The following is a 16116-nucleotide window of genomic DNA, read 5'->3' as shown; positions in this document are numbered from 1 at the left end:
AGACAAGAATTTACCTTGGATACCAACATATTTGATTTGCATTTGAAAAAGTTTAACCTTCGCCATAAGTTGCCAAACAGGGGCATCAGTGTTTCACAAACACATCTTGTTTTTTTACTTTCACTTTCTTTTGTCAATCTGGCCAGGCTCTGTTTCAAACCTACTGTAAGATCTATTTAAATTAAAAATAAAGTACACAGAGCAGAGACGAATATCTCTATTTTGAACTTAATGTAATTTGGCATTCTTTCATACCAGTCTTTATGTTTAATATTAGTAAAATCTTAGAAATAAGAAGCATTTTGTATGACCTTTAATTATTTCCTGTGTACATTGTGTACATGTATAACAAAACTGACAGTTTTTGGTATGTGGTAAGTTACGGTGATAAAAAGCATTAATCTTCATTCCCTTTTCCCTACATGATGCCCATATAAAGCATTACACAGGGCTCGACATTAATGCTTGTCCGGTACCAGTAAAAAAAAAAATATGGACAAGTAAATATTGATGGGCACTTGTCCGATTGGACAAGTGCATTTTTATGTAAAGAAGTCTCTAAATATTAAATAAAGAACAACTGTTGAAAGTTTACCAGTACTTTAAGACAGAAACAGTACATAAAAACCGAACTTCGATCCCGATATCGATCGCTTTGTAATTGAGTACACTCGTTGACAGCATTTATGTTGTCAGGACAGAAAGTCTAGATAAAATTTTGTTTTATGTGTTTGTTGTATTTATAAATAACATCATGCACATGTAATGGACTTTGTTTTTAGTTTTTCAGTTAACAGTATTAGATCTTTATTGAAAATTTTTCGGACAAGTGAAGTTGAAGTTCGGACAAGTAGATGTCTTGGTTACTTGTCTGAATGGACAAGTAGGAAAAAAAGTTAATGTCGAGCCCTGTTACATGGTATTCAGCATGCATGAAACGTGATATTTCAAAACTAGTCTTAACAATGAACACTTGGGTGCAGTAGATCTTTACACATGGAAAACTTCACATTATTGATAAAAATTGGACGGTTAAGCAAAATTATATTCACCAATAACATTTCTGTTAAATGTTATACAGTAAAACACGCTTGTAGTGAACAGGCTTATAATGAAGCGATTTTCATTCCCCATGACTTTAAACTGTGTTGTGATAATAACGGATATAACAAATTACATTTATTACGAAATTACATCAAAATCAACTGTCCCTGGCACTTCGTTATAAGCATATAAATGTTTTACTGTAATTGTAATTGATATTTCCACAGTGTAACCTATTCTCCATAAAAGGATTGCATTTTGTTTCATGCATAAATGTGTTGTTTTGGGTTTTTTTTTAGCTCAGCTGAGCCGAAGGCTCATGTGAGCTTTCCTGATCGAAATTTGTCCATTGTCAGTTGTCGTTGTCACTTTTCACATTTTCATCTTCTTCTCAAGCACCACTGGGCCAATATCAATCAAACTTGCCACATGGTATCCTTGGGTAAAGAGGATTCGAGTTTGTTCAAATAAAGGGCCACGCCTTCTTCCAAGGGGAGATAATGAAGAATTCCTGAAAAATTAATGGCATCGTTTAATTAAATATCTTCTTCTCAAGAACCACTATGCTAGAAAATATGAAACTTATGTGGAAGCATCCTCAGGTAGTGTAGATTCAAATTTGCTCAAATCATGACCCCTGCGGGTAGGGTGGGGCCACAGTGGGCAATCAAAGTTCTACATAGAAATTCATAGGGAAAAATCTTTAAAAATCTTCTTCTCAAGAACAGCAAAGCTGTGATTGGTCATAATAAAATAAAAGCATCCTCAGGTAATGTAGATTTAAATTTTGTTCAACTCATGACCCCCCCCCACTTAGTATAGAGGGGCCATAAAAGGGGATCGTAGTTATAGATACAAAGGAACATAAAGGATATTTCAATAAAAATTTCTTTTAAGAACAGCAAAACCATAATTATTCTGTCATATTAATTCAAAAGCATTTTAAGGTGGTGTAGATTCAAGTTTGCTCAAATCATAACACCCCCCCCCCCCCCAAGTGCTCAGGTGAGCGATGTGGACCATGGGCCTCTTGTTGAAATGAAATTGTCAAGTTTGTTCACTGTAAATATGTGGGAATACCTTATCCTTCTTAACTTCTCATCTTACTTCTAAAGAGTTTTTTGTCTAAAAAAATCTTTTTAAGGAAAAAAACCAAAAGCACATGTTCTCTTTTTGTTCCTTTGAAATCTGCTTATGGGTGTGTGAAAATGCTGTTTTCTGATTGGGCAGAAAAATATTTATTTGTAGATGAAGTATATTTATAGCAACTTATAGTTATCATTCTTGACCAGACCTGATGAATGTACAATAGAAAAAAGATGTTCATTTTCAGTAACCACTGAGTGACGTATTCCCCCAGAGTAAAATATGGATGTCAAAATATGAACTTTGTCAAACCTCAAACACTTATTGAGAACTTTTGCAGAGTGCCAAAATTACTTGATAACTGGTAACTTTTAAATTCATAAATGTGCAACCAGTTGGATGATAATGTAGAAGAGAACTGCTGTCAAGTGTTTATCTTAATTAAGGTAATCCAACAAATGCTTAATTTAATTTTGTTTCAAAGATGTTTGCTGCAACACAGAGTTATATTCCTGGACTCAGTAAAAGGCCCGTTACTCCACCAGAAGAAAAGATTCCAGCCTCCAAAATCCCGAAAGAGGTACGATCAACATGATCAATTGTCATCTAATTATCTTGTCTACATTGTTTTTATCCCAGATAATTGTTTGAAGAAAGCTTAGATTCCATCTGTAAACAAAAAAAAAGAAAAGAAAAACACAGAGAAATTGCTAGCACATATACTACATTTTATTGTAATATATTAGAAATTCTAAAATTTTTGTGCATGCAGATAAGCTTGTGTATTAAGTACTTGCCTATAGAATTGAATCATTCACTGGTTGTCATGGGGTCACATGCATTTCGTGCTTGCCCTGACAATTCTGACATGGATGATTCCAATAAAAATTCATGCTATTATAAATTCCACTTATGGCTGTGTACATTTCTCACATTATGACTAAGAAAATGGATTTTTTTCTTTATATTCCAGGTTCCAAAGGAGCTAATAGACAACTTCAGGAATGGATCCAAGCAGCCAATCAGTGCCCTGAATGAGTTTTGTTCGTTACAACGCCGAGTTGTCTCTTATCGTGAAGATGCAGTTATGGTTGCTACATACAAACAGACTTTTGCCTACGTTTGTAAAGTAGATGGTAAGGAATATCCGCAGGGTATAGGCTCCACAAAGAAAGAGGCCAAAACAAACTCTGCCAAGATTGCATTCAACATCATTCTGGGATTCAATAAAGAGGAGGAAATTGATGAGGATGGTGGGTGTATTCTTTTTTTTTTTTACAAAAGTTAAATGAAGTCATGGTCACCTACAAATGATGTAGAAAATCCTTTTTGCAGTATTAATACAATTTCGGCTATTTTCTAAATCGCTCATTTAGATGTCAGTTTGGTATCTTTACTGTTGTAGATGGTGGATCAGTTCAGTATGTTTACTGGCTTAAATCTTTCACTTTGTAGATGGGTCAGTTCAGTACATTTACTTTCACTTTGTAGATGGGTTAGTTCAGTATGATGCTATTGTATCTTTCACTTTGTAGATGGGACAGTTCAATATATTTACTGACTTATAACTTTCACTTTGTAGATGGGTCAGTTCAGTATGTTTACTGACTTATAACTTTCACTTTGTAGATGGGTCAGTTCTGTATGTTTACTTTCACTTTGTAGGTGGGTCAGTTCAGTACATTTTCTTTCACTTTGTAGATGGGTCAGTTCAGTATGATGCTATGGGAAGGAAACTGCAAACTGAGCCAGGACGTCTGGGTTCACATGAGAAACCACTAAAACCAGTGTGTATTTTGATAGGTCTCCTATAAAGAAGTATCAGTTCTTTAATTAAGGACATTCAATGTGTATTTGACTTTGAAAATATTAAACACTTCATATTCAAAATGTTCAAAATCAGTTCAGGGAATATACATACACATGTGTATTTTTATTTATTTTTTTTTATTATTATGAAGGATGATTCCAAGAACCCTATAAACAAACTCCAGGAATATTGTGCCCATAAGATGCTTCCATTCAAGATTGATGTCAGTGATCAGCAAGGACCTCAGGGGTGAGTTATTTGTTATCAGTTTGAAAAAAAATCTGTTACTATCAATGTCAATTCTTAGTTTGAAAAAATCATGCCCCCTGGGACTAGGGTGGCATCAAAATAGGGGGCCAGCATATTAAAAAGGAATATATTGGGAAAATCTTCTATTCAAGTTTGTGGTCATAGCCATCAGAGTTAGGCTGATCAACATGATGAAGAGAAATTGACTCAGGTGAGCTTTGTGGCCAATGGACCTCCTGTATTCTTTCAGATTTGTTGCTGCAGTTTATGTCCGGGATGAGTTTATTGTGGAAACTTTTGCCAGTACGAAGAAAGAGGCAAAGAAAAATGCAGCTGAACAGGCCCTGTACAGACTGATGGCGAACGACGAGGTAAGGATTGAAATATTCTTACAGACTGATGGCTAATGTCGAGGTAAACTAGGATCGAAAGCTTAAGCTTAAGCTTGCCCTGTAAATCACACTTCAAGAAGTTTATTCCTTGAATTTGTTAGTCTTATAAATCATTATGAATGAGAACTAATATTAATTTCTTGTAAAGACTTTTATCATATCAAAGTTCAAATTATATCAAAGTTCCGCTTATCCTGTTGCCCCCTGTGGCGCAGTGGTTAGAGTGTTTGGTCTAGAGTCGCTGTGTAAGGAGTTGATCCTTACATCGTTTTGGGTTCAGATCCCACTGTGGGACATGGAGACTGATCCTTCGGATCTCCGTGACCATATAAACCAAGGTCCTGTGTCGCAGTAGGTACTGACACGAAAAAGATCCCTCACTGCTCAATGGCCCTGGGTGCGGAGTATAGGTCTAAAGAACTCAATTCACTTTCTACCAAATACGGCCTAGCTGCTTGGTGAAAAATCAAGTGTCCTTAATTGAATTTTTCTGCAATTCATTTTCATCTTTAACACCTACTCTAATCGCATGTTACACAATTTTGATCAAACAGGATGCTGGCAATGCACAATAAAAGTCAAACCTATGCATGTATTTGATTTTTTCCGGAATTTCGCCCCCCTTTTGAACTTTGAGACGATATTTCTAATATAGCGCATTCCTCGCTGATCGGTTTCTAAGGTTTAAATAAAACATGAAATCGCCCCAAAAACTTTTCCGGCAAAAAAATCATCAGCGACGTTTGCGCTGTTATCGAAATAATACCGTTTGGCATTTTGCGGGAAGAAGAGAAACTGTCGTCTGTTCGGTTTATAACTTGGTGAAATACACAGTTGATGTCTCTGCCTATTATAGATGTTTCCTTGGTGTCATTTCGTAAACTAAGGCTGTAAGTATTTGTAAAACATTAAGTTTAGCACATTATTACCATTTGATACATAGATTTAAAGATTTTTACATTAATTTTAACCACAATACACATATCAGAGCTATCTTAATCCGCTGGTGAGCATATCTGATCCAAAAAAAAACTGTATACACGATATAAGATATATCTACAACTTATACATATGTTTCCAAATTTGAGACAACCAATATTTACCCTGGAGTTAACTGATATTAATTCTACGTAGATTCGAGTTTACATTGCACAGCGAGCTTTATTTACATTGTCCGCGAATCGGGGTTAGAAAAATTAGAATATTATATAATTATGTGTTTTACATTGTGCAATGATTACAAACATAGTAAGAAAATAAATTTTGGGCAGAAATAAGCATTTTGTTGTTTAATTACAGGTTTTTAAATATATTGTTAAAGAAATAAAGTTAGAACATGTATGTAAATAGTGTAAATTGTGGACTTTAACACTTTTTGTTTTCTTGCAAGGGAAGTCACTCTTAAAGATGGAGGACTTTCTTTATTCAACCTTTTCTCTAAAAATTAAGAGCAGAAAAACTAAAATAATATAAATTGATTTATATATTTATCTGCTGATATATGTCACTTTCAAAACTTCGGGAAATATCTCAAAGACATTATTTTCAAAAGTCCTGCCCCCCCCCCCTTTTTAGGCATTATACAATGGTTTTAATTGTATGTCTTACTTTAAATTTTACAATTAATAATGATTAATGATTAAAAGAAAACTAATTTAGAAAGAAAATACTATTCAACATTTGATAATATAATAAGTTGTTTTTCATTATTGATGTTAGGTCAACAATTAATTTGCATCACATGTCCTGCAGGTGAAACTGAACATGACTAGACTATAGTGTGGGCTTCCCTTTTGATGGATCTTTGGAATTGAACAAGATTATATCAACAGATAATCCTTTATGCTGATTGAATTTAATTAAAAGGTAAAATACACTGTATAATCAATTAATTTCTTTGGTTATTTATACATATTTAATTAATTCATTATTTAACTTTGGTGATAGTTTATCTGCCCATTTATTAGCTCATATGAACTGAAGCTCATTCTAAAGCTCAAATTCTGATCAAAATTGTCCATTGTCTGTCGTCATCGTTGGTGTTATTGTTATTGTAAATTTTCCACATTTTCATCTTCTCTTGAAGAATGAGCTAATTAATTTCAACCAAACAGCACATTAAATATCCTTGGGTGAGGGAGATTCAAGTTTCTTCTAATGAAAGGCCACACCCCGTTCCAAGTGGAGATACTAAAAAAAAAAAGCAAAAATAGGATAGGGTAAAAAATCTTCTTCTCAAGAACTACTGGACCAGAAAAGATGAAACCTATGTGAGATCGAGCTTCCTGATAAAATGTGAATTCAAGTTTGTTCAAATCAAAATCATGGCCCTTAAATTGTGATAGGAAATTCTACAACAGGGGATAAACATTTTACATAAAGGATACAACTTTTTAAAAAACTCTTTAAATTTTTTTACTGAGCAGGACCATGATTAGTCATATCAAAATACAAGCTAAATTAATTCCTAATGTAGTGCAGATTTAGGTTTGTTCAGATAATAGTCCCCAGGGGTAGGGTGGTGCCACAATAGGAGATCAAAGGTTCATATATATGAATTAAGATATAAGAAATATCTGTAAAAAATCTTCTGAGGGACAGCTGGCCATGATTAGTGTTATGCCAACAGCATCAATAATTGCAGGTTAAAGTTTCCTCAAATTATTGCCCCTAGGGAGAGGGTTGGCCCACAAACCTTATCTCTAGGGTTTTAGGTTGGGCCAAACTAAGGAATTAAATATGCCCATGGGCCTCTTGTTTAACATATTTAAGGGTAGGAAAGGAAAGATGATTTTGAAATTGAGAATGAACCCTATTGTGTTTGTCACATTAATCAATTTATTACACACTGAACATACAAACAAACAAAAATCTCCCATCATTAAATAGATTTATTTATTTTTTTTCTTTATCATTGATTCATAGATGCCAGGAAAAAAGTCTTATAAGTGCTTCCTCTGTCCTCGGAGAACAAAACAGACAGACAGATATGCTATTTCCAAGAGTCACAGATCTGTGGTTACCAGATTATCTGGAAGAACACCGAGTGAAGGAAGATTTTCTGTGCAACAAGTGCCGCCATATATGCAAGTCTAATGTGCAGGGATCTAAGAAAGGAAAAAACAAACTTCTGACATCTACATCTCAACCATCGTCTTCAACGCCTGCTAGTCCTCCTTCAGTACAGCTACCATTTCCCAGCACAGCGAGAGGCCACGCTTCCTGCTGTATATGTAACCTGGACCAAAACTCATTGTTGTTCCTGTTGACATAAGGCATCAAATATTTATTTCTAAGGAAATCATTATCCCGGCTGGAGCTAGATGTTGTCCTAATCACCTACAGGGAAACATTGGGGATCTTCAACCCATTTCTGAAACAACAACAGTTAATAGAACAACAATAGCTCAACTGGTGAAGTTTCTGAGGTCAGAAATTCAGAGGCAAGAGAAAACAAGACTTAATTTCAACAATGATGAAAGTCTCAGTGATGCTGAATATGTGGACCTTATGGGCATTTCCAAGGACTCATTTAAAGACTTGTTACATTATACTGAAGGAAAAGTTCGGCTAACTCCAACAAGATCCCTGAGGACAAGTTTAGCTATATTCCTTATGAAAATCAGAGGAGGGGAATCCAATCGAGTTCTTTCCACACTTTTCAATGTATCAAAATCAAGTACTAGAAGATGTATAAGTTCTGTGCGATCAGCTCTTGCAGGAAGATTTGTGTTAGAGAATTTGGGATTCCAGCACATTACACGTTCTGATGTCATACAGCATCACACAAGACAGATTGCCCAAACTCTTTTTGGAAACAGTCCAGCTGGAAATCAAGCAATTTTGGTTTTGGATGGGACATATATTTATATAAACAAGAGTGGAAATTTTCATTTCCAAAGACAGTCCTTCAGCTTACATAAGGGTCGCCCTTTAGTAAAACCCATGATCATTGTGTCAACAACTGGCCACTTTATATCAGTGATGGGTCCATATCTTGCCCGAAACAATGATGCCAGTATCATCAAGCATATCATGAAGTCCAACGTTGAGGACATTCGTAACTGGGTGCAAGAGGAAGATATTTTTATCGTTGATCGTGGGTTCCGCGACTCAATAGATTATCTGGAGGAACTTGGTATCCAAGCCCATATGCCTTGTTTCATGTCCAAAGGAGAGAAACAGATGTCCACAGAGAGTGCCAATACAAGTCGTCTTGTCACAAAGGTATGTGTGTGTGTGTGTGTGTGGTGTAGTCAGGGAGAAAGAGATTGAAAAGGGGGTTGGGAGAAATTATGATATCAAATTAATTGAAAGTTTACTTTGATGTATGTATATGAGAATTAGCATTTTTGGGTTTACAAAAAATTTCTTCTAATTTTTAGATTCGTTGGGTTGTGGAATCTGCGAACTCAAGGATCAAACAGTGGAAGTACCTAGGACATGTTTTGCCAACAAACCAGATTCCGTACATAGGAGATTTTATAAGGATTGTATGTTCTTTGTGCAATAGGTAAGGAATATACATGTAAATATTTTTATGGAATTATAATAACTTCTTAAAATATGAATGCAAATGTATTCCAATGTTTTATGTATCTGTTACAGATATCTCAAACCCCTCTCTCATGGGAATGCTGATGAAGAAGAAATTCTTGGATGTAAAATGCTGCATCTATCCAAGCAAGTTAATGTCTTACAACAACATGTGGAAGAGCAACACTTAGATCGACGCTCTGGATGCTGGGAACCAGTTGAAGATCTAAGAGGTATTTATCCTATGTACTAATGTTATACAATGCATTCTGTTCTCTAGTTGTTATTGTTTCAATACTTTTCAAAAAAATTTAGCAAATTTAGAGAATTTTAAAAATACACATTGTTACATTTATTACTAATGAAGATTGGTTTGGGATATTTTATGCCATTATGTAGTTTATATGCAGATCAACCATGATGTTTCGAATTTGTGTATTAGGTTTTCCATATCTGGATGAAGAACAACTTCGGAACCTAACTTGTGGGACATACCAGCTTCGACTCTCACCCAATTATGCACAGGAGCACTTGGAAGGTGACTGTCATATACAAGTGCACAAAGAGGAGCCAGGTCTTGTCAGGGTTCGGCTACAGAGTCGGCATGTCTCATCAAGATCGTACCAATTATGGATTAAATATGATGAAGGAAATATTATTGCATGGTATTGTAAATGCAGAGCTGGAGCAAGGGTTGTTGGAATGTGCTCCCACATTGCTGCCATTCTGTGGTTTCTAGGAAATGCCCGACACAATATCCAGACTGGGTTTGGTGTTCGAAACTGGGGTGACTTTGTTGAAGATGCAAACAACATTCCAACTCCAGTTGATGAAAGTGAATCTTCGGATGAAGGAGACAGTGAAACAGAAGAATAAAGACTGCGGACCTTATTGTGTTTGGTACATGTGCTGTTTACAGTCTTTATCATATAATTTTATATGTAAATAATATTTTCTCTTCAATTTTCATGTATAAATTTACTGTGTTAGTGTTTTATCAGATGGGACAGTGGGCCCCTCAATATGTAAATTACTTTTTAAATTCAATTTTCTTGTTCAATTACCCTATGAGTGTTATGTCGGATGCGGCAATGGGCCACATCATATGTAAATAATTTTTTTTATTCAATTTTCATGTTTGATTTACTGTGTGAGTGTTATGTCGGATGCGGCAATTGGCCGCTCCACGTGTAAATATTTTTTTATATAATTTTCATGTTTGATTTGCTGTGTGAGTGTTATGTCGGATGCGGCAATTGGCCGCTCCATGTGTCAATATTTTTTTATATAATTTTCATGTTTGATTTACTGTGTGAGTGTTATGTCGGATGCGGCAATTGGCCGCTCCATGTGCAAATATTTTTTTATATAATTTTCATGTTTGATTTGCTGTGTGAGTGTTATGTCGGATGTGGCAATTGGCCGCTCCATGTGTAAATATTTTTTTATTTAATTTTCATGTTTGATTTACTGTGTGAGTGTTATGTCGGATGCGGTAATTGGCCGCTCCATATGTAATTGAATTTTTTAATTTAATTTTCATGTTTGATTTACTGTGTGAGTGTTATGTTGGATGCGGCAATTGGCCGCTCCATGTGCAAATATTTTTTTATATAATTTTCATGTTTGATTTGCTGTGTGAGTGTTATGTCGGATGCGGCAATTGGCCGCTCCATGTGTAAATATTTTTTTATTTAATTTTCATGTTTGATTTACTGTGTGAGTGTTATGTCGGATGCGGTAATTGGCCGCTCCATATGTAATTGAATTTTTTAATTTAATTTTCATGTTTGATTTACTGTGTGAGTGTTATGTCGGATGCGGCAATTGGCCACTCCATAATTATGTAAATAATTTTTTATTCAATTTTCATGTTTGATTTATTGTGTGAGTGTTATGTCGGATGTGGTAATTGGTCGCTCCATATGTAAATGAATTTTTTTATTTAATTTTCATGTTTGATTTACTGTGTGAGTGTTATGTCGGATGCGGCAATTGGCCGCTCCATATGTAAATGAATCTTTTATATTTAATTTTCATGTTTGATTAACTGTGTGAGTGTTATGTTGGATGCGGCAATTGGCCACTCCATAATTATGTAAATGATTTTTTATTCAATTTTCATGTTTGATTTATTGTGTGAGTGTTATGTCGGATGTGGTAATTGGTCGCTCCATATGTAAATATTTTTTAAATTTAATTTTCATGTTGGATTTACTGTGCGAGTCTTGTGTTGGATGCGGTGATGGGCAGCTTCACATGTAATTTTTTTCTTTAATTTTCACATACGCATTGTACAATTTTCTGTACGAGTCTTATGTTGGTTGAAGCACATGTAATAGACTGCTAAACATGTGATTACTTTCTTTATCTATTTTCACTTAGAATCTCCTGTGTGAGTGCTATGTTGGGTGCAGTGATGGCCACTCCATATGTAGACTATTTCTTTCAACTTTCATGTAAAACCTTCTTTGTGAGTGTTTCTGATGAAAAGTCAGCTGTTTCAGTACTCAGTCAGGTGTATGGTAATGAGCCACTCATTGCATGTAGACAGTATGATGACTTAATGTAAAATTGTACTTTGAATTCTTTATATTGAATTAAAAATTTCTTTTTTATTAATTTTGCAATAACTAGTTGTTTTTTTTCTTTTAAAACAATGATATATGCAGCCTTTCTTTTATAAAAAAGAGAAAGCTAGGAAACAAAACATGCAGAGAGAGAGAGAAAGAGAGAGAGAGAGATTCTTTGCATTGAATAAAAAGGTTTTTTTATTTTTGCAAAACCTAGATTTATTCCTTTTATTTTAACACAATGATATTGCAGACTTTCTTTAATTAAAAAAAGAGAATTTAAAGGAAACAAAACACGGAGAGAAAGAGAGAGAGAGAGAGAGTACTTCATTATGCTAAGATATTATCCATTACCAAGTGTAGCACTCTAGAATCCCGGCTGGCCTGCTTTTCCGCTATTTTATTTTTGGAACCTTGTTGTTTTCCGCGATGACTTTATACTGCTTTTCCGCGATTTACTATATGTAATGTGTTTTCTCCTTTTTTATACTTCCTTTCCGCGATTTTACTCACATGGTGTTAAAAATTAAATGAATCTCTCATTTCACATTTGTCGGTGATAGGTTTTAGATGTAAACAATATGGAAATTGAATCAGGGGGAAAATGTATAATCTACGATGGATTTCCAATCAGAAAAGTTTTAAGGAATGGGGATGTGTCATACCGATGCAGCATTCATAAAATCTGCAAAGCCACGATTAAAACCTCCCTGTGGTAAGCAAGGGGCAACAGGTTTTATCTGGCTAACGGAACATGCGGAAGTCAAGAGGTACGGAAAAGCTATAAATTATAATCGTGGAAAAGCAGTAAAACTTGTCGCAGGAAAGCTGTGTTGAATCGCGGAAAAGTGATACTGCGAGAACCCCCAGTGTTTCTATGCTAAAAGCGACTGATTAATGATCCATGCAGTTGTGCACTACTAACTGCTCACCATACGATTTTACTACAACCTAGATAGCACACGGCAGAGGGTGACTGAAAATCGAAAGGTGCATATACTACTTAAGCAAACAAGAGAGCAAATTAGATGTAGATAGGAATGACAACATTGATCATTTACATGAATTATTGTGCAAACAGATGAGGTACACACCATTTAATTGTAAAATGATTAATTGAGACAAGACTTTACTTTCATTATTATTATTTTAAAAATGAATTAACATTTCACTTATGATTAGTTCATGCTTTATGAGATGATTCTGCAATCTTTTAATTATATACATATAAATAAAACTAATGGGAAATAGATGGTAATAATTTTAAGCCAATATCCCTTTATCCTTCTACACATTTGTAAGAAAATAATTGATTCTTTTTCATGTATAAATCTCTAGATATATATAGAATGCCATGACCTCGTATTTGATTTTTTTAAATAATCAAATGTTTGACACTTCAATAAATCACAAAAATAGCTTTAAGTTAGGAAGTAAATACTTTTTATCCCAAGTTTCAGAAATTCTTGGAAAAATCTGGTAAAATTTTTCCAAATAGTTGAATTAAGGCCTATTTTGATGGATTGTCATCCATTAACATTCATATATTACCTTGTATAAATAATGTAACGTCATGACGTTATAATATATAAAATGTCAACGTCATGACGTTCTGTGGTATTGGAATACAATACCAAATTCAAACGACTGTAAAAAGAAAACTAGAAAAGATATTGTTAAAAAATAAATTGTGTTATAACCTACAAATCTTCCAGTTTGATTTGAGAAAGTTTCATTTATTTTGGCAACTAGGCCGATTTTGGTACTTCGTGGCTCTACCTCTTTGCAGTCCTCCACTGGGAAGTGGTGTGCATCTCCATATGAGTGAAAAATTCTCGAGAGGGATGTTAAACAACAAACAAAGAATTTATCCTAAAGCATAGAGTATTAATAAATTTAGATGTAAGAATTTATTTTATCTTGACATGGTAGTTAAATATCTTGAAACATGTTATAGATTCATCAGGTGCTCTTTTTTTCAGATCATCAAGAACCAGACAATAAGTATGACAATGGAAGACAAAATGGCAGAGGTTTGCTTTAGGCATGCTCATAAAATACTCAACATAGTCCCAGTAATCCTACAGAAGGATCTTCATCTGGCTGCATTTCTAGTCAAAAGAGGTACTCCACTCAGAAAACAGACAAAACGACTAAATTCTGATGATTTATGTACTTTTTTTTATTTTTGGAGTTATTGCACTTTGAGTGTATTGTAACAGGTGATGCAGTGGGGGACATCGTGGCTTTGGGGACCGGGTCCCGCACTCTGTCCAGCGAGAGCTTTACCAGGGACGGCAGATGTCTGGTAGACAGTCACAGTGTTGTCATGGCAAGGAGGGCGTTTCTAAAGTAAGGCTTTCATTATTGTGTAGTAGTACCCTCATTATACATTTATATATCAATTTACAACTTAGTTATGACAGACACTGCATTACTTTATCCAGAATAGGTCAGTATATTTGTGTAGGTCAGCTGTTACATTATTTTGTCTTTAGATGGTTGTGTACACATCAACACATATGCTTTTTATATGCCCATTTTATATCATTTGATATCTGTTGCATATTCCATATACTTAAAAATATTATATGAACTTTCATATGAAAGATATACAATGTATATACAGTGGAGCCTCCTTAATCTGGTGTCCAATAATCCAGATGCTTCACCTTCCAGACAAAATTTGTGGTGAACAATTTATATTCTTAATTTATATACCAATTAATTGTTTTATTAATCTAGATAGATAATCTGCTTGGGAACACAAGCATCTAGATTAAGGAGGCATGACTATACAGAAATATCTTCTGGTAATTTTATATATACCAGCTGTATACATGAAATATCTTCAGGCATTACAAGATCCAAAATTTTGGTTCTGTATAAAAAAAAATAGCACACCTAACTCATTAGTTCTTATCATGTTGACTCAGCAAACCTACTTCTATATCAGTGTATATACTCCTCTAGTTTTCTATATATATGATTAATAAGAAATACTTTGATTTTTTAACATTGTATTTTTACTCTTAAGGTGAATGTTAACTAAACATTGGCAAATGTAAATACATGTATTTGACATAAATAGGTTGAAACAATCATAGAAATTTTAAATTTGTGTAGGTTTGCTTTTTTTTAAGCTGTAGACAATACACCATGAAGTGTTTAATTGATGACTCTTTATGACAAGAGATACTTTTGGCTTGCAATGATATTTTGTGTTGCTATTATTTTAATACTTTATGAACCTGTATTAAACTCCAAAGTCCAACTATTAAGAATTAATATAGAATTAAAAATTATTTTTAAAAAATCCTTAAAAATATTTTATCCCTTTTAAAAAGAGACAGAAATATTAGTTTTTTTTCTTTATGTTTTATGAAAATTAATTATTGCAAATATCCTATAGATGTTTTATCTATTTATAAAAGAGGCATCAGCACGAAGACTTATAATCATCTAGCCTTTTATTTTTTTTTTTATTTTCTTAGTCATTTTACAGGAAAAAATAAACCTTACAGGAAACAGGAGAAATTAATGATTCTTATACTTGTACAAAAGTAACACTTGAAATTGTTATAGAATGTGACAGATAAAAACCTTAGATATATTAAGGAATTTACACAATAGAAACCACATGTTTATGATAAATTAGTTTTAAAAATATAGCATTGTTCTGGATTGATAGGGATAGCAGATGTGAGTATTTACTCAAAGTTCTCACACTGACAGAAACAAATCCTTGCACTCAAAGTTCAATGATTTATTGCTTTGTCTATATATGTATGTTGTCATACATTAGTACATGTACACCTAGCTTCCTGGTGCAGCACAAATCTACTCCCTTTTTAGTTTTATAGCAACTAGATGAAATCCCGCGCAAGCGCGGGGAAATGAATTTATACCAATACCGACAGAAAAATTCCAATAATATATATATTGTAGTTTCTAGTGACAGAAGAAATACTTTGTTCAAAATCTTACATGAAGTAGATATGTACGTCTCCACCCCCACCCTTTTGTAAAAACTTGAAAAATAACAATTTCATTAATTGACGTTTATTGTGAAACCTGTTATACTATGTTACGGATATTGTACTTCAGATGCTATTATTTCATTTCCGTCAAGAATAAAAACAAAAGCAACGAATATACACGTTTTACTGATAGACTGATATTTTTTTTTTTTTGTAAAAAATTCAGAGGTACTTGGGTCCTGGTTTATAAATATGTATGTACCTTATTGATATGTAAAAAATGTACTGTACTCTTTTTTTTTTTTTTTTTTTTTACATATCAATAAGGTACATGCATATATATGAACCAAGACCCAAGTACCTGTGTAAAAATTAGCATTTAACGCCCTGAATAGTCCGAGTATTTGATACAAAAGACTATTCAGAAAAAAACTGAAATGTATTGA

General features: G+C 33.9%; 1 protein-coding gene across 1 annotated transcript in view; it reads left to right on the top strand.

Annotated features, from left to right (window-relative positions):
- The first annotated feature begins 2597 nt into the window (after nt 1–2597).
- LOC133172048 (adenosine deaminase domain-containing protein 1-like) overlaps nt 2598–16116 on the top strand; it is a 107353-nt gene continuing 93834 nt past the window's right edge. Inside the window, exons 1-7 of the mRNA XM_061306852.1 lie at nt 2598–2710; nt 3104–3383; nt 3832–3917; nt 4092–4189; nt 4440–4560; nt 13673–13814; nt 13913–14042. Coding sequence (XP_061162836.1) covers nt 2615–2710; nt 3104–3383; nt 3832–3917; nt 4092–4189; nt 4440–4560; nt 13673–13814; nt 13913–14042 — 953 coding nt within the window. The 5' untranslated portion in view covers nt 2598–2614. The remainder of the gene's footprint in view (nt 2711–3103; nt 3384–3831; nt 3918–4091; nt 4190–4439; nt 4561–13672; nt 13815–13912; nt 14043–16116) is intronic.

This window comes from Saccostrea echinata, unplaced genomic scaffold (genome assembly GCF_033153115.1).
Source record: "Saccostrea echinata isolate AGI-Se365-2 ecotype Australia unplaced genomic scaffold, CSIRO_AGI_Sech_v1 ptg000054l, whole genome shotgun sequence".
Lineage (NCBI taxonomy): Eukaryota > Metazoa > Mollusca > Bivalvia > Ostreida > Ostreidae > Saccostrea > Saccostrea echinata.
This window is presented reverse-complemented; position numbering and strand designations above follow the sequence as displayed.